General features: G+C 41.4%; 2 protein-coding genes across 2 annotated transcripts; both read right to left on the bottom strand.

The window, feature by feature from the left end:
- Positions 1-1155: 1155 nt before the first annotated feature.
- Positions 1156-7560, bottom strand: nfkbil1 (nuclear factor of kappa light polypeptide gene enhancer in B-cells inhibitor-like 1). The gene is made up of 4 exons (XM_034234140.1): positions 6707-7560; positions 2508-2620; positions 2022-2121; positions 1156-1927 (listed from the first exon to the last, which is right to left on the bottom strand). Exons 1-4 carry the CDS (start codon positions 6978-6980, stop codon positions 1335-1337), a joined length of 1080 nt encoding a protein of 359 aa, XP_034090031.1. The 5' UTR covers positions 6981-7560; the 3' UTR covers positions 1156-1334.
- A 6208-nt stretch (positions 7561-13768) lies between these two features.
- On the bottom strand, positions 13769-16051 carry aplnrb (apelin receptor b). The gene has a single exon (XM_034234141.1). The coding sequence runs from the start codon at positions 15958-15960 to the stop codon at positions 14890-14892; it is 1071 nt and encodes a 356-aa protein (XP_034090032.1). The 5' UTR covers positions 15961-16051; the 3' UTR covers positions 13769-14889.
- Between the last annotated feature and the right edge of the window lie 2767 nt (positions 16052-18818).

The following is an 18818-nucleotide window of genomic DNA, read 5'->3' on the forward strand; positions in this document are numbered from 1 at the left end:
AAGCAGAACTGCAGTGTGTCCTGTGCAGTGTCCCCAACTCTTTTCAAAGAAAGAGGCTAACGTCGGACACCTATTTGCATATTCGGAATCATCACATAATCATTTGCATAAAGGTCAGTGGTTCAGAAGAAAATCCAACTTGTATTGCATTAGTAATGAGAAATATGACAATGTGATTTAAATTAATCTCGAACCATCGCATCAAAACAGACGAGGCAACCACAATGCCAAATAAGAAGTCATGTGGGGGCTTCTGTGTCAAAGGCAACACCTAATAGTGAAACTTGGGTCTGTTCCGGCATTTGGCTTCATATGAAATCAGTTACAAAAGTGTTATCATCAACCCGACGGGGAAAGTTGAGTCTGTGAGAAAAATGAAAGTGATCTGGTGGTCTTTGCAACAGCAGTGCCAACAACAAATAATACCACAACACAACGCTAGGGGAAGAGAATGAAAACCCTTTAATGCAGTGGTTCTCAAACTTTTTCTGTCAGGCACCCCCTTTGGAGAAAAAAAATAAGTCGGGGCCCCCCCCCCAACATAAATAGTCAGGCTCAGTGGCGGTGCCAGATATTTATTTTGGGGTGCTGTGGGGTAGCTTGACGTTTCATAGAGGGTGCTCAAACATTTAGGGTTTCCCATTAATGTATCGGTCGCTGCAGTGGAATTTTCTACTGCAACAATCCCCACGTATATACACAGTGTGACAGTTACAATGACGGCTCGAGGCATATAGGTGTAAAGTGCTATTTTTAATAGGTAGTGTGTTGAACTCCTCTAGGGGGGGTCCGGGGGCAAGCTCCCACGGGAAGATTTATTTTTAAATATTGAAGTTAAAAGCATCAATCTGGTGCACTTTGAGAGCAAAATGAAGAGAGCTATGGATACCTCTCTCAACACCCATATGAAACAGAACTGTAGACAGATTTACTTTTTCTTTATGGATATTTTACAAATCACCCTTTTAAACTTTATTCTGTTTTTACTGTCATATTTATTTCATACCTGTTTTTCATTTATTGTCTTATTTTTTATTATGATCATATTTTATTTTTTTCACACACACACACACACACACACACACACACACACACACACACACACACACACACACACACACACACACACACACACACACACACACACACACACACACACACACACACACACACACACACACACACACTATTTTTGAATCAATAATTTTTCAAATTATGATCTTTTTTTTTTTAATAACCATTTCTCCTCCTGGTCTCTCACTTTGGGAACCACTGCTTTAATGCAACAGTTCTATTGTCCAGAAAATACGCTCATTATATATAAAGTTAACATTTTAAGACTTGAGGCTCTGTGCCAGACTGTTGAGCTCCTGCGACAGCGCTGTGACTGTATCCAGGATCCGCTGTTTGTCCTTCTCCTCTAAACGAGCTTCACAGCGCTGAGCAAACTTGTCAGGATGCCACAGCACTTGCTGCTTCAGGAGCATTTTACGGAACACCGGCACGTCGTTCCTGTCCACGCCGTGCAGCATCACATCCAGCATATCCTGCACGGTGCCTCGTGGAGCCGGCCAGGGGATGTCGCTGTAGCTCAGCTTTGTGTCTTTAGATGAAGAGCCACCATCAAAAGTAGCCGCGCACTTTTCATCGTACGTGCGCTTTTTACCCAGTTTAGTCTCTTCCTCTTTACGTTTGGCTCGTGCCAGGTACTCTTCATGTTCCCTCTGCAGCTTCTCGTGCAGCTCCTTGTGGCTCTGCGCCTCCTGCTCTCTCTCTTGATCACTCTTCTTTTTCTTTTTCCACCCAGAAGACGAAGCTGCCAGTCTCTGAGTTTCAGCGATCTTCTTATCATAATAATCTCTTCTAATACGGTCAGCCCAGTCCCCAAAGTCTTCCTCATCATCATCGACAGGAAGATAATCATCAGCTGTGAATCAAGAACAGCTGTGTTATGATCAAGTCAAAAGTGCTAGAATAAAATCCAGCCTTAAAGAAAGACATGAATGTACCATCATACACACCAAAGGTTTCATGAAACTCATCCACGCATTCCCCAAACAGCTTTTCGATCCACTCCTTCTGGGGGTCTTTTTCAGATGGACGACTCATGTTTTCAGCAGCCTGAAGAATATAAGGTCATATATGTAAAAATGATCCTTAACTAACAAACATTGGGCTCTTTAGACATCGGATAACACATTTAATACAGCTTCATTGAATTGTCTTTATTACCAATTAGATACATTGGTGTATATTATGAAAATCAACACAGAGAGAATATATTTTTGTCAAATAAACTGAATTATCATGGGAAAATTATGTAAGGATAAATTGCTAACCAAAATAGATTAATCACATGAGCGTTATAGAAAGTATCAATAAAGAAAGATACCTTTGCATTTTGGGCTTTAGATCAGGAAAAACAAGCTATTTAAAAATCTGTGACAACTTTTAATAGCTACTATCAAAACACAGCACTATAAAATGGTTCCAAATGTCTAATTTACCTTTGTTTGTTTCCTCCAGTCCAGCAGGTCTTGAGGTGTGACTCCAGCATTGTTGGGAGTATCCAAAGCTTCTGGACAACTGTTTTGGAGAGGCTCTACTAGGTCCTTATACGCTGCAGGGAAACATGTAAGATATTTAGGTTGACATTCTTAGTCATCATATACACAACAATTACATTAAAGCCCTAGTTTCAGAATGTTAGGCTCCAACAATGCATAACATATTATTTTAATAAAAACAAATAGAAAAATGAAAATCACACAGGAAATCAAATCCTGGTTCTCCTACAACTTCCTCAAACGTAACAGTGATAAATCTGAGGTTCTCCTCATTGGAACCAAATCCACCCTCACAAACCTGACAGTTTCTCCATTTCCATCGACAACTCCTCAGTCTCACCCTCCCCTCAGGTTAAGAGTCTGGCTGTCATGCTCGACAGCAGACTTTCCTTAAAAACTCACATCAGTAATGTCATTCGGTCTGCTTATCTCCATATACGTAACATCAACCTCCTCCGCCCGTCCTCCACGCATCTCTCTTCTCTTTGGTCTCCCTCTCAAGTCCATCTACAAACTTCAACTGGTCCAAAACTCTGTCGTCACATCATCACCAGAATCCCCTCCATTAACCACATCACTCCTGTTCTTCAGCAACTTCACCGGCTGCCTGTCAAATACCATAACGATTTTAAGAGACCGCTCTAGGGCTGTGCAATTAATCGTATTTTAATCGCGATTACGATTATGGCTTGCGACGATTAGGAAAACAGCATAATTGACAAAATACGATTATTTTGCTGGGTGCGCTTTAGCCCCTCCCTAAAAGCCCACTCGGTCACGTGGGAGTGACATGTGTTGTGAGTGTTCAGCGCAAGCGAAGATGTCAGAACAAGAGCAGCAACTAGTTAAAAAGAAGGGTCGCGGGGAGATTCCCAGTCGATCGCGAGATGTGTCTAAAAATAGAACAACAATATTCTGTTTTATCGTTAATGTCCTATAACATAATGTTCCCGTGCCAGAATAATGCACTTGAACGCATCAAAGCTTTGTGATTGGCCGGCCTCACTGTCCGGGCGTGGCTGGTGAGCAGTGCACTAGTTCGCCGACGTTGTCCGTGTCAACAGCATGGATGGTCAACAGGAGTGACAGTCCGCACACACACAAGACCGCAATTATGGCAGAAGCAAAAAAGCCCAAAATATATAATTTTCACTCCAAGTGGGAGGATCATTATTTTTGTATCTATTCCAATTCAAAGTCCATCTGTCTCATCTGCAATGCGAGCGTGGCTTTATTGAAGAAGGGTAATTTAGGAGCGGCATTTCAAAACAGTGCACAAACGCTACGAGACGGAATTCCCTCCTAATTCTGCCCTACGCTCCCAAAAGGGGAGGGGCCTGAAAGGACAGCTAAATGCACAGCAGTCCATTTCCACCAGGCCCAACAACAAGAGCAAGGCTGCTACCATAGCATCTTATCGTGTCAGTCACGTTCTTGCGAAACACATGAAGTCTTTCAAAGATGGCGAAGTTGTGAAAGAAGCTTTCCTGGAGGCTGCGACGCGCTTTTGTGGGACAGTAAAAATAACAGCAGCATTTCAACAGGTTTTTGATATAATAAAAACTCAATTTAGATACCGTTATTAATCTGCTGTAAGTTTTAGTTTGTTTGAATTTATTCATGATAATTATTGTACAAAATGGTATAAGAATGCAAACATTCAGATCTGTTCTGTTTAAATTGATTATAGTCTATCAGTTCAGAAACTAGTGTTGCTTGCATCCTATTTTAAAAGGCATTTATTTTTATACTCTAATAAAATGCAACAAAAAATGGGTTTGATTCTATTAATGTTGTCTTTTTTATTGCACTGTTGCTGCAGCAGATTACTGTGTAGCTTCAGATCTGAGTTGTCTTATTAGTAAGCCTAATTTATACTTTTGTAGCAACACTATTTTTATATAATGGCAAAGAAAGGGTTCAGAGTATTTTCTTTTTTTCCTGTGTCATATGTGGCAGCACTGCCACAAGTTCCTCTTCAGAGAGGGTCTTCAGTACAGGTGGCAATATTGTCACCTGCCTGCGCTCATCTCTGAAACCAGACCATGTAAACAGCCTGGTATTTCTTGCAAAAAATCTTTAAGAGATGACATGAGCAGTCCTACCAGCATTTGCCATGGTGGCCTAAACATTTTTATTTGGTCTTAAATTGTAGTTCAACATTTATTTCCTGTTACTTCTGGACCATGACGGTTGGCCAGCCTTCAACGTTTAACTGAGTGGAATATGTTGAATATGTTTTACCAAAATGTTGGCTATATGTTAAGGAGTTTTCAGTAGGTTGTGACAGTGCACTGCAACATATTTAATTTCATTTATTTTGGTCTAATTTATTTGTATGTATCATATTAATAATATATGTTTAGTATGGTTTTGGAAGTGCGCTCCAACACATTTATTGATCTTGTTTATTGGTAAAATATTATTTGTTTTAAAGTTCAATAAATGGTCAATGAATAATCGTCAAAATAATCGTGATATCAATTATTGACCAAATAATCGTGATTATGATTTTTGCCATAATCGCACAGCCCTAGACCGCTCCTCACCTTTAAGACCCGAGCCACACGGAGACGGTAACGAAAACGATATAAAAAAAGTATTCCGTCCACACGCAATCGGCACCAGAAACGTGTCCGTCCACACGAGACCGCTCGACCCGCTGGAGAGTAAGTGGCGCTGTACTTCCGCCACAAAATACACCAAAAGCAGCGAAGAAGACATCACGAGCATGCATGGTTGCCTTCTGTTTATTCTCCGCGGTGGATTTAGCAGCAGAGGTGGGGAGAGGCAGGGGCCAGGGCTCTACATAATAATATAAGAATAATATACGGAGTCTCTCTTTTCCTCCCCCTCTCCTGACAGCCCGTCAGTATTTTCGTTATCAGGAAATGATCGTTATAGGGCGTAATCACGGAGCCGTTTGGCCCCCCAGAGCGTTTCGTCCGCAGATCTACCCACCTTGGGACCCGTTATTGTTATCTGCGTTTCCCTGTCGGCCTCGTGTGGCCGAACCGTATATGATAGAAGTGTAGCGGATACGACCCGTTTCCGTGTGGCTAGGGCATTAGGCTGTCCACAACCTCACTCCTCTGCACCTCTCCGACCTCCTGCACATCAACACACCCTCCTGCACTCTTAGGCCTTCTGCTTCCATCCACCTCACTGCACCACCCTTCTGCTTAACCACCATGGGGTCCAGAGCCTTCAGCCGCTCTGCACCCCGCCTCTGGAACTCCCTCCCCACTGGACATCCGGAATATTGACTCTCTCTCGATTTTCAAATCACGTCTAAAAATATATCTCTTCAAACTGGCATATCCACCCTGATCACTACTCATGACACCTCAGAAACCCCTGTTCTTATTGATTATATTGTCTTGATTTTCTGCTGGTGTTTAGTTTTTGTTTTGTGTTTTTGTATCTTGTACGGCAAGTCTGCGACCTTGAGAGCCTTGAAAGGTGCCTATATGAATAAAATGCATTAGTATTATTATTACTTTACAGACTGCAGTGTAGCTTAAGCTATATACACACACATCATAATATAGCTGTTTAATACACTACATCTGCAAATAAACTAGTAACTAAAGCTGTGAAATAAATGTAGTTAAGTTAAAATAGGCTCACCTCTAAATGTTACTTAAGTACATTGGATCTTCTTTTCTCAAGTACATAAGATAAGATATATACCTTTATTGATCACTGTATGGAAATGCAGGTGTTATAGCAGTAAAAGAATAAGAGAGAAACACAGATAGTACACATTAAATTACATTACATGTCACTTGTTAGACACTTTTGCCAAAAGTTACTTACATAGGCCTACACTCAATATTGTGGGAAATTGCCACAGGAGCAATTTGGGGTGAAGCTACAGCCTCATACACAGGGATAATAAAAAACAATAATAATAATAATAATAATAATAATAAGTAACACCATGTAGTAACAGTATTAATAAAAATAACAAAAATGAATTTGGTTACATCCAACAATAAGAAATAATAGATGTATGTTAACAGAACGTAGTAAAGGTAGGCTATATGTCCTATAAGCACTAAATATAGAGGTAAACAGATATAGTTATAAATATATGATATAAGTCAATCACAGCATCTTCACCGAGTCTCCCTCACCTGTATTGTTGTTTTTCAGAGCCTTGTTGACGGCTACGTGTAACACCGTGTCTCCTTTGCGGTTCTTCTGGAGGACATCGGCTCCGTGTCTGAGCAGCAGCCGCAGCGCAGCGTCTTCTCCCAGGCAGCAGGCGAGGTGCAGCGGGCTCCTCTCCCTCCGGCCGTGGGAGAAGTTCACATCCAGGTCCCGGTGCCTCCGGAGGTACGACTTCAGCTTCAGCACGCTGCCCTCCTCCACGTACCTCCACACGCGTTTCTGCTTGCGAGATAACATGAGTACTTCAGAGCAGACTGAAATAAATGAGTTTAATTAGACGTGTTAGCTTCTGAAGGCCTAGCATCGCTTAGCATTGGCTAGTGGGGTCCGTCTCATAAATAACTCCGAAGATCGCCTCAGCTAGGAGACTTAGGTTCCGGGGACAGAATGGTTCTGTTTTTGTCACTAGGTGTCAGCATTTACTATCTTTCTAAATCAGGAATTATTATTTCGTAATTAATTGTATACATACGTCTTCTAAAAGCATAAGCCGATCATATTAAACACAACAGACTTAACTGTATAACCTTTTCTCTTAGAGCTAATAACACAATTCAAAATAGTATGCTAGTATGTTGAGTATATTTTATTTTTAAATTGAATAACCTGTGTTTATTGACTTAGCAGGCCACTGTACCTGAACATTATGCCCTAAAATATTCTTTCCGTCTCTTAAAGCTGGTCAAAACAAAGCCACCATTCACAGTATGTATTTTGTGAGTGACGTTCTTCATTATTTCAGGACTCTGTTGACATCAGCTAGAATCAGATTTATTGGCTATTTGTACTAATTTAAGGTATTTTACCCTGCGTCTGTTGATTTCAATTAAGACTACATAAACAGAAATAAAAATGAGGCAAATAAATCAAGTTAAATTAAGCTAAACATGAGGACAAAAAGCTGAACAAAGGTTCAACAAATCACAAGTATTAACACAGGTAAATGCACTATATAAAACCACAACAATATATTGAAACAGTAAAGCAATTGTGCTCAAAGATTTGCAAAGGGTTGTACATAGCTTACTCAGTATTCATAAGCCTGTCTCTGGGTTTCTGGGCCTCCTTTCAACATGCCACCTGTCAGGAGGATGTCATGCAAAGAGTCATCTGTGTGCTTCTGTGTGTGGGTTTATACATCAGGGGTTAAAATGGTTCACTTTTTTAACTCCAAAAATGCATTCCAGTTACTCACAGTTATGTCATCTTGTACATTTCAAAAACATGTTGGGTCATTACCTTTATATATACAGTCTATGGTCATTACATTTTATTTGTTTTAATAATTCCATGTGTTGTTGTGACACTTTGTGGGGGTGTAGTGAATGACAGCTGTCTGTAATCAAAAATGTAAAAGTGTCCCGTATTATAGAACAGAGTTAAAATATTCATAAAGGGTCTTTATTTTAAAGCTCAACTTGAATGTATTCAAAGTAGAGATTACATGACATTCGTTTGTCTTTGAATACAAATTCTTAATGTCTGACAACGTGTCTAGAGGGGAAATTGAGGTTACACATTTCAGAATCCACAACCATCAACACGATGTGATTAAAAGACACAGAAACACAGAGAGAGTCTGTGTGTGGCTGCAGGTTGTTGTTGTTGGAGACCTTTAAGATGTGGCTGCAATAACAGAGGAGAATTGGCAAAAATCATTTTCCTTTATTGTCTTGAATTCAGGGAAATTGCTGCACCAAACATTCCACATTTGCATCATTCACAGTTTAGAAAGTCTGCTCAACCCTAAATGATCACTTTAAGATGAAAGCTACACTTTAACGCTACGCTCTTCACTACAGTGATTGTCTAAATCAATGCATCATGCGCCACACAGCCTCCCATGGTCGTGTTCTTGCGTAATCTCTTGCATGTGTGCTCCTCTGTGCAGATATCTCTACCTGTGATGCTTAAGTGAGTGCAGCTGAGCTTCTGAACTGGCTCGCTCCTGCTCCAGATGACAGGGCATCCATTTAGGCTCGAGGGAGGGAAGGATGCACAATGGAGAGGATAGAGGAGGGAATGAAGGGACACTCTGTGCTCTGTGAAGAGGATGATCTTCTCCGAGACTCACAAAACCCAAGATCCGGAGTCACCCTAAAAGCTTGGGCACTTCCGCTCCTTTCTGCTGTCGGAAACGACGTGTCTCCACTAACGATGGCCGTCTTGTGTGAACGCCTTTGAAATGTTTGCCATCTCAGGAGAGAGAGTGAGGAGAGGAAAAGAGTCATCTGACTTGTCACCTCAGGTGTTTGAGTCACCTGTTTGCCACTATGTCTGCTTCAAGCATGGTGTTATCCCCTTTGTCGCACAGAAGTGAGTCTCCATGTCCTGCAAGACCTCAGGAGGAGCAGGCGTCTCTATCTATGTCGCAGAGGGCCCTAAACGCAGGGAGAAGCCTCTGAAAGACAGGATATCCCCATACTTTTCCTTTCCTGCCTGGACTGCGGAGTCCTATCCTGTCCGTGTGGTCTGTCGTCCTCCTGGGACGATGCAGGGAGGAGCGCTGCGAGAGCGGGCGGCAGGAAGATGAGGGTCCTTCAAGACGCTCCGGGGGTCAACACCTCATGCTTGACCAGGCTCAAGGTCCGGTCTGATGGCCGTGCTGCGCAGCCTCCATTGTTAGAACGGGGATGAAATGTGTGCACACTTCCTGTGTCTATTTTCTGCCTGTTTATTGGGTTCTGATTTATGTGCTGCTAACACACAGGAGGCATGGCTGCAAGCCTGATTTAAAACAAGACAAAGGCTGTCTGATTTTCCATTGACAGACAATGAATTAGATAAGGTGGGCACTCCTATAGAAACTCGGCCTTCTAAGCTTCGCCTGCGGTTTCTATTGATATGCGTTACACTGTAAACAAACAGTGTCCAGTCTGGGGATGATTATGGGTTTGGCTTCTTTACAGTCTGCATTGTGCTGTGATGATAGATCACCTCCAAAGACCGATAGGGCTTTTCCATACATCTCTGTCCAGACTTAAAGGGTCAGTTCAGGAAAACAAAACCAAAATAACTACATACATATTGCATAAATTCCCCAGTTGGATCTGACTCAATATGTTACATAATACAATTATTTATGGTTAATGATATCATTACATTGCATATATTCTTTATTCCTTGTACTTTTAATGTTTTGCACATTCTTTAGTCTATATTTTTCATATTCCACCCTCTTCTTACAAACACAACTTTTGAAACTTACAGATTTTTACTGTACATTTTTCTATTTGTAGGGTTTGCTTTATTTAGAGTTTCTCTTGCTATTTTAATTGTTATCCACCAAAACACGAAGGCGTATGTGAGAACGGATTTGACATTAAACCAGATTCTGACCAAATAATACAGTTTGCACAGCTTACTCACACAGAAAAAGGACTATAGTGAGTGTTAGATTGTGCATTACCATTACATATGCATTTAGTTTCAAGCTTAAAATGTGTCCTCATTCACACCAACGGTGTTTCAGGTTCGGAGCTGGCACCGGGTTTTCCTGTTCACACCGCAGTGGAGCAGCCTCTTAGCTCCGGAATCCGGTTCATTTCGAGCACCAAAGAATTGTCCGGCTAGAGCAAAAGCACCACATACGTCACGCTTACGTCGAGGCGGGGGCAGGGGCGGGAACAAACTCCTGAACAACAACAAAAAGCCGGCGTTTTATCCAGTTTGTACACAAGTTACAACGATGGAGAAACTTAACAAGCAGCAGTGGTCCACTGAAGAGACCAGCTACCTACTGGGAATCTGGTCTCCTGAAGAGGTACAGAGGAAGCTGGAGCACAATCGGCCATTGTTGTTGTTGTCGGTGTCAGCTGTGAGGGGTTTCCGCGCGGTTTGGCTTTATGAAGCAGCCACGCAAACGGTTACGTCATGACGCAAACGATGACGCAATGACGCAGCACCAGTCGGACTCTGGGCAGTGTGAAAAGAGCCGGAGCTAAACCGAAGAACCGGTTCTGAACCTGAAAAGCTCTAGCACGGAGCTTGAACCGGAGTTGCGTTGGTGTGAATGAGGTAAAAGTGTAATCTATAGCACTTCATAGTCATAGCAACATGCCAAATCTGGCCACATACACTGTGCATGCCATGTGGAATGAAAATCACAATTTCTCTCAGAGTGGTTGAGTAGAGAGCTGAAGAATACATTACTTCAGTCACAGTTTCATTTGAAACTCCAAATATTTCTCATGAAAACTGAGATTTTAGAACACTAAAAATGACCTAATTCAAAGTGTGTTACACATTTAGTATGACATTATCATTAATTGTTGAGTTAGGCAGATATTCAAAGAAGCGCTTGTTTTGACAGGTATTAACTGTGCTGTCAACAAGAAACTATTATAGGTATAATTAGTGGTTGGAGTTTGTTATCTTTTGACATTGTATGGAGCTTTCATACATTTTCTCAGTGCTTGTCTCCGCAGATTCAGAACTAACTGTTGCTACCTTACAGATGCAGAGCACAATATCTCAGACACATAATCAATATGAAAAACATAGATGTTTTATATGTGTTTTAATTAGTGCTGTCAAAATTATCGCGTTAACAGCGGTAATTAATTTTTTGAATTAATTGCGTTAAAATATTTAACGCATTTAACGCATGTGCAGAATGGCCCGCCCCATAGGTGCCACCAGTGGCAGCGCCAGGGTATGGCTGGGGTAGGCTACACCCATACCAAGAAATGGCTTAGCCCCACCATGAAAAATGATGTTAAAGTAAGCAAAACAAAGTCTGCCAACTTGCGCGGAGTAAATTGCACAGACAGCAGTTAGTAAGATTGATTTCAGTAGCCACGGTTTTGAAAACTTTTGTCACGTAATGATCGTCTTCTCAATAGAACATCTTTGATAATGTCTTCTGGCCAATAAGAATCAAGATAACGGCGTGGTGTTGTTGCAGGAAGTCCCGACGGAGAAAACTTTTGCTGTAGTACAGGGGTGCACATAACTGGTATACGCAGGTTATGTGCATAATCTGAAATGCGTACCGTCACTTGTGTCACAAAGCGCATTTGCGTACCGACGTACTTGTGAAGCTTTTCCAGAAGGCGGTTAGATCACCGGACGACAGAGTCGGTCTCCGTGTGCACAGACAGGGCTGCTGTTAACGTCGGTCTGTACAACGGAATTGTGCCAAAACTACGCCAACCGGCTGCGGAGGGAGACTCCCCCCCCTTCACTGGAGAACTGCGCTAAAACAGCTGATCACAACGTTCACACTCTGTGGTCACAAAGTACTCCACTAGCCGCCCCCCCTCTGTCGACTTTCCTGAAGTACTCCCCCGTTGATAGAAATCAACACGTAATGAATTAAGACCCCACGGTTTGATGATTGATAGGTGTGTGGGTTGTCTTTCATTTTGACACGCAGACAAATGTTATAATAAACATAGATACTGTATGTGAAATGGATATATCCGCCTTCTTTCATTTATCTTTCCATTCCCACAACAATATACATAAATAAATGGCATATTTTGGACATAGTTCGAATGGTGATTAATCATGATTAATTAATGTTTAAACTGTGATTAATCTGATTAAAAATTGTAATCGTTTGACAGCCCTAGTTTTAATGCTTTACAGGTTAAATGCAAGTATGCTTGTCAATGTCTGTTTTAAGAAAGAATTTAGTAATTTCTTATTGAGGCAGAAGGAAGAGTGTTTATATCCTCAGGATTCCCCGAGGCAGCATGCTCCCCGGAGAGACACATTACATTTTCACACTCTGTTATTACAGAGGAATGAAAACATTTGTGTTATCATTTCTGAACATCATCTCAAACACCAAACCTATTTAGGATCAAAGCTCATACATCCCTTTTATTTTATATACAAGTTAGTTTTCAAGCTTTGGCAAAGTTCCTGCCATGAAATCTCGGTAACATGATCACATTAGCTTCATAAAACTTGAAAACCCATGACATGAATCTATCCAGATTATCTTTCACAGCGGGCTTTCACTTTGAAGCTGATGTATGGAGGGTAATGTGACAAGACATCGACTACAAAAATGCACTGTATGCTGTTTCACTAATAAAGTGCATGGATTGTGCCACTAATACATTTTCTATTGGACTGTTGTTGTTATTGTTCTATGAGTGTATCTCGTTTTTCCCCACTTCCAAGCATACAAATTCTGGACCCAATTTAGAGACATATTTCACACATTTTTGAATGTCTTTGTGTCTTGGCTCAGATGAGATTATAGAGCTGAGACAGTGATGAAAGAGACAGAGTGAATGTCACTGCAGCTGTTGGATTTCTTTTCCCTCTGACAATGACATTTTCCCATTTCACCTTTATTCAATTAAAATGTACTTTTTCAATGAACATTCAGCTTTTGTCACATTATCTAAACCTCTACTTAAAGGCACACTGTAGCACACTTTAATTGTAGGTAATTTAGACTAAGCCAATCTCTGTCACGGGTTTCAGGGACAGATAGTCTCATTACAAATCAGCACCCAAGGATTAGTCCAATCCCTGTTTCCCTGCTGTTGCTGATTACATCCTGTAAAAAGCTCTTTACAGTCAATATCGTTAAGTTCTAATGTAAAGCTCAGCAACCTGTTGAAAAGGAACAACAATTCATTCAACTATTCTCAATTTAACGACCCAGGATATCATTTAGATGTATTTGTGGATGCATTGGTACAGAATAAAGAGTCTAAAGTTATGGTAATTAACCCTTGAGACTTTAAACTTGCCTGAGACACAGCTGTCCTCTGGTTGATCCAATTTAGAAACTTTTGTGCTCAATAATTGTTTGTGTGAGCGAGTTGTAAAGAGGAGGAGAAACAGGCGTGCGGAAAGAGGGAAACAGAAGTCAAACTTGCATTTCCTGCTGACAAATGCTTTGATTTCGGCCCTGCGAAACACAATGGGACGGAGACTGCCTCCTGAAAGCAATGCACTAACAGGAAGAAGCACATTCACTGGATGGGAGAAAATACATTCCAGCAGCGAGACATAACAAGCGATCACAAGTGACGGAGAGAGACCAGACTGAGAGGATATTTGTGTTTTTTCAAATGACTATTGTTTTTATTTCAAATCATAAACAATTAATTCAAAATTACGTGTATTCACAAAATGCTTTCATGTATTTGAAGGGACAAATTCATTATCATGCTGACGCTCATTGAACAGACTCATTCCTTCACACACACACACACACACACACACACACACACACACACACACACACACACACACACACACACACACACACACACACACACACACACACACACACACACACACACACACACACACACACACACACACACACACACACACACACACACACACACACACACACACACACACACACACACACACACACACACCAGCAGACTGTCAAAGCAGCCACCTTTTAATTGGGCCCTCTGCAGCCTGAAAGCATTTGTCAGCTGCCATCTGTCTGTCTGTCTGGGGCTGACTTCCACCCCCTACCACAACCACCGTCTCTGCTTACAACACTCTTATCAGACTCAAACACCTCTTAGCGACTGGCACACCCATTCTACACACACACATAAACAAACACACACACACACACACACACACACACACACACACACACACACACACACACACACACACATACGTAACACTGCTGGCTGTGACACAGATACTACTACAGGGTTGTCTGGTAGATTTCACACCTCAAGTGCTTACAAATGAAAACAAGAACAGCAGGGGCAAATGCATGAGTAACACACTTCTTCACTGGGACTCAATGAGAGGATGTAAGAGTTCAAAAGCTCAGTATTTTTGCATAAAAGTCCACAGGAGAAAACACATGAGCATTTAGGTCCTCTCAAAAATACATTCCACTTTTTCAAAAAAGCCAGCTTGGTCCCTTGTATTAAATAGTTCAGTTTTTGCTTCCCTGCTCCTGAAAGTGAGGCTAAAGTTTGAATGTGGTCGGACCCCAAAACCACAAACCTGTCTGCCGTTTCTCATGCAAACCCCCACAGTGTTTCAAAGTCAGAGAGGAGCAAACGTGACGCCCCGAAACTGACCCACAGACAGTCTGTGAGCAAGCACCCGGTGCTGTACAGTTTTGATTTATCAGCATTGTTCTGCATTGTTCACCTCTTCCCCAGTATGCCTTCTGGGCCCTGAGCTGTCGTCACACCTTCGTGGCCAGAGACTGAGCCTCTGTCTTCTGAGAGGACAGGGAGCTGGCCGGGCTCGCATGCAAAGACTTCTTGAGGTTCAGCAGGCAGAGACACTGGGATCTGAAGCGCAGGTCGAAGAAGGCGTACAGGAAGGGGTTGAGGCAGCTGTTGACGTAGGCCAGGCAGGTGGCGTAGGGGTGAGCCAGCAGCAGGAAGCGCAGGAAGGCACAGTTGGCGGGAAATAGCTCCAGGTAGGAGAGGGCGTCAGCGCTCTTCACGATGTGGAAGGGCATCCAGCAGGCGGCGAACACCACTACCAGCGTGGTGATGATCTTCAGCAGCCTCCTCTTGCGCTGGTCCTCTTTGCGCAGGGAGTTGAAGTGCCGGGTGACGGTGCAGCCGATGAAGCCGTAGCACACCATCATGGCCAGGAAAGGCAGTAGAAAGCCCAGAGCTGAGGAGGAGATGCTGAGCCCTGCGATCCACAGGTTCTCCTGCTCCACTTTGGTCATCACCAGGCTGAAGTCCATGGCGCAGGAGGTGCGGTTGCTGGTTGGATCATACTTGGTGGTGCGGAAGATCAAAGTTGGAGCAGCCAGGAGCCCGGACAGCAGCCAGATGGCGATGAGGCAGGCTCTGGTGTGGCCCCGGGTTCTCAGCTGAGTGCTGGACAGGGAGTGGACGATGGCCAGGTATCGGTCGAAGCTCATGCAGGTGAGGCAGAAGACGCTGGCGTACATGTTGAGCAGCACCACGTAGCTGCTGATCTTGCACAGGGCCACTCCGAAGGGCCAGTGGTAGCCCATGGCGGTGTAGACGGCCCACAGAGGCAGGGTGACCACGAAGGTGAGGTCAGCCAGGGCCAGGTTACCGATGTAGACGTCAGCCGCTCGCCGCTTACCCTGAGCTCTCCACACCGTGAAGATCACCACCCCGTTTCCAGAGAGGCCGAGGATGAAAATAAGCATGTACAGCACCGGGATGACTGAGTATGACGGAGACCACTCAGAATAGTCACACATGGTGGAGTTCTCTGACTCGTCGTAGTCGTAGTACTCATAAGGACCGTCAGTTGCCTCCATCTTCTCTTCTTATTCCCTTTTTTAAGAAAAGAAAATTTGTTGCAGATAGATCAACAGTATAACACTCTGAAGTCTGTTGCTGCATGTGTAATCTGCCCACCCTTAAATACCCCCTCAGACTTGTGCCCTCCCAGGACGCCCCCTTACTCCCCTCCCCTCCTCCCCTCCCACAGCCCTCCTCCTCTATTGCTCTTTCTCTATGTTCACCCACTTCTCTTTCCATTCATTTGATTAGTACTCAACATAATGCATAGTGGAGTCATTATAATACATGCAATATGGGTTTCAACGATTTTGTTCTGGTAATAATAGTATTTCTTTAGATTATTCCTCACATTTCATTCATAAAATGTAGGTTACATGTATCTCAAGTACACAATTAAACTATAAAACTGAATATTTTTTGCCCTCTAACTTCCCACAGATATTATAGCAGAGGTTTGTTTTACTTTTGTGAAATTTGATGAGACATGTTTGGACAGCACCCATGAGCAAGCCTGGGCATGACAGGTTTCATGAAGTAACCATTACAATATCAATTGAGAGTCCTTCTGGCACCGGAGCACTCTGCTGATGAGCTGCACTATTTACATTTCTATCCTGTTATATTTTCATGTCTGAACATGTTTATCCAGGTAGGAACCAACAACTACATATATATATATGTTTAAATTGAATAAACTGCAGCTTGGAAAAACACAGCCTAAACCTCAAACCTTTAATTTGAATATGCAATACTCCAAAGTATTAAAACAAAGACAACATGCTTAATAAAAACATGTTTAAGAACCTTTAGTTATAGTAATACATTATATTTAAATTCCATTTTTAAGTCACTCATGGGTGCTGTGCAACATGTCTTACAAGAATATGATTTAGGGAAGATTTATTTGATCACTTTTTGAATTTCCTTCATAATGTGTGAGAAAAATTATCATCATAATTCTTAGAACAGCAAACTCGATTGGAATTTTTAAAATTAACTATCTTTTTAATTTGGGGTTATTTTAGTGGTATTTAGCGCTGTTCATGTTTTATTGGTTTTATGATATAACTCTTTCTGTTTGTTTATAGCTTGTTTTTAATTATACTCCTCACTCACATGTTGTATCTGGTCTTACTATGTAAAGCACTTTGGGCTGCATCTTGCATGAAAGGTGCAATACAAATAAAGTGTATTATTATTATTTTTAGATATCAAAATGCCAAATAAACAACTAAATTGAGTAGGATACACAATACAAAAATAAAAGTAATGCAAAGCACATGTAAAGTATTAACCCTCTATGGTACGCACTATGATGCCATTTGGGAAAAAAATGTTTGGAGTGTTTTTTTGTCATATAATAGATCAAATAAACATAATCTAAAGACATTTTAAATAAATAATTATTTGGGGGTACTTTTTGGGGTACGTTGCCTTGAGGCAACACTGTACCATAATGGTAAGTTATGAAAAAAGAGAGTTATTGTTTCAAATTTGAACAAAATGTATTTTAAAAAAAATGGAAAATACTAAATAGCCTCAACAGGTTAGATATTAGTTATACAGTAATAGTATTGACAATCTAAAAAAACTGAGCAACTCAACAGTCAACTTTATATTTCTTATTGTCTAAAGCATTTATTATTTTCATTTTTCCCCTCTCATATTCAGTGTGGACGGATTGAGACAGCATGGTGTCCAGAGAGCAGCAGAGACTTCAGGGAGAAACCTCCGTGTGATGGACGTCCTGTCTGTTGGTTTGGAGAGGACTGAGGGTCTTTCCTCAGCGAGGAGGACCAGGCCTGATGGAGGAGCCCATGCTGGGCAAAGCTGATACCAACTGCACAGGCCTAGTCGGTCACTTTATTTGACTAAATGTGTATTTGACTAATAGGTTTACACCTTCTGTCCATATGTGCTTTTTATTTAAAACATATTTGATTAACTTTTGGTTCACATTTCAATCAATTGTATTTGCACTCCTTTCGTCCATTATTCTTACTGAAAATGTTAGATTACACATTCACATCTGACTGAAGATTGGCCCCATTTATTTGTGACGTTGCAAACTCTGCGGTACAAGGCACAAGTGATGTGAAGCTCATAAAGTGAGGCAAATATAAATAATCAGCTGATGGAGTATAGATGTGGAAATAGCTGCATTCGATCAGCTGACTGTGTTTTCACAATACAAGTAGTGAATGTCCTGTCCTGGTCTTAAAATCTCATAACATCAGCTTTTAATGTTCCTCTTGACCCTCAGAGAAGGAGAAAATGTCGTGTCTTTCAGGCATGTCCTTTCCTCACAAAAAATACAGGAAACATAAAACATATTATTGCAGAACAAGTGTGTTATTTATGAAAGCGGTGTGTTTGTGTGTTTAGGGGCTGTAGATATAATTATTTTGTAATTGTAATGTTTTTTTTTTATTTCAACAGTGAGCTACAAAGACGATCAGATTATGAATGAACAGTATGAAGTTCATCAACATTGAAATATATGTTATTATCAAAATAATATTTAACTGTTATCAAAACGTAGTGCAACTGTAGAAGCTTGCTCTGTTGTCTCACTGAATGAATAACTTTTACCACGTTTTTTCAGACAATATTGAGAGATAAATAGTAGCAGTCCTCATTATGTGTTAAATATATTTGCCTTCAATACATTAAATTAGAAAGCTGACAAAATCTAAATGTAACTTTTTGCATGGAAAAACCCCTCAACTTAACTGATGTGTAGGTGATCTAGTATTTAGTATTGTTTAATGGAATGTATATCAGTGTATTAAAGTCAATACTTCATTTATTTAAACCAATATCTTTCTTGATTCTTTGTACAGTATGAAAAAAGAGTCTTTGTACCTGTGCT

This window comes from Gymnodraco acuticeps, unplaced genomic scaffold (genome assembly GCF_902827175.1).
Source record: "Gymnodraco acuticeps unplaced genomic scaffold, fGymAcu1.1, whole genome shotgun sequence".
Lineage (NCBI taxonomy): Eukaryota > Metazoa > Chordata > Actinopteri > Perciformes > Bathydraconidae > Gymnodraco > Gymnodraco acuticeps.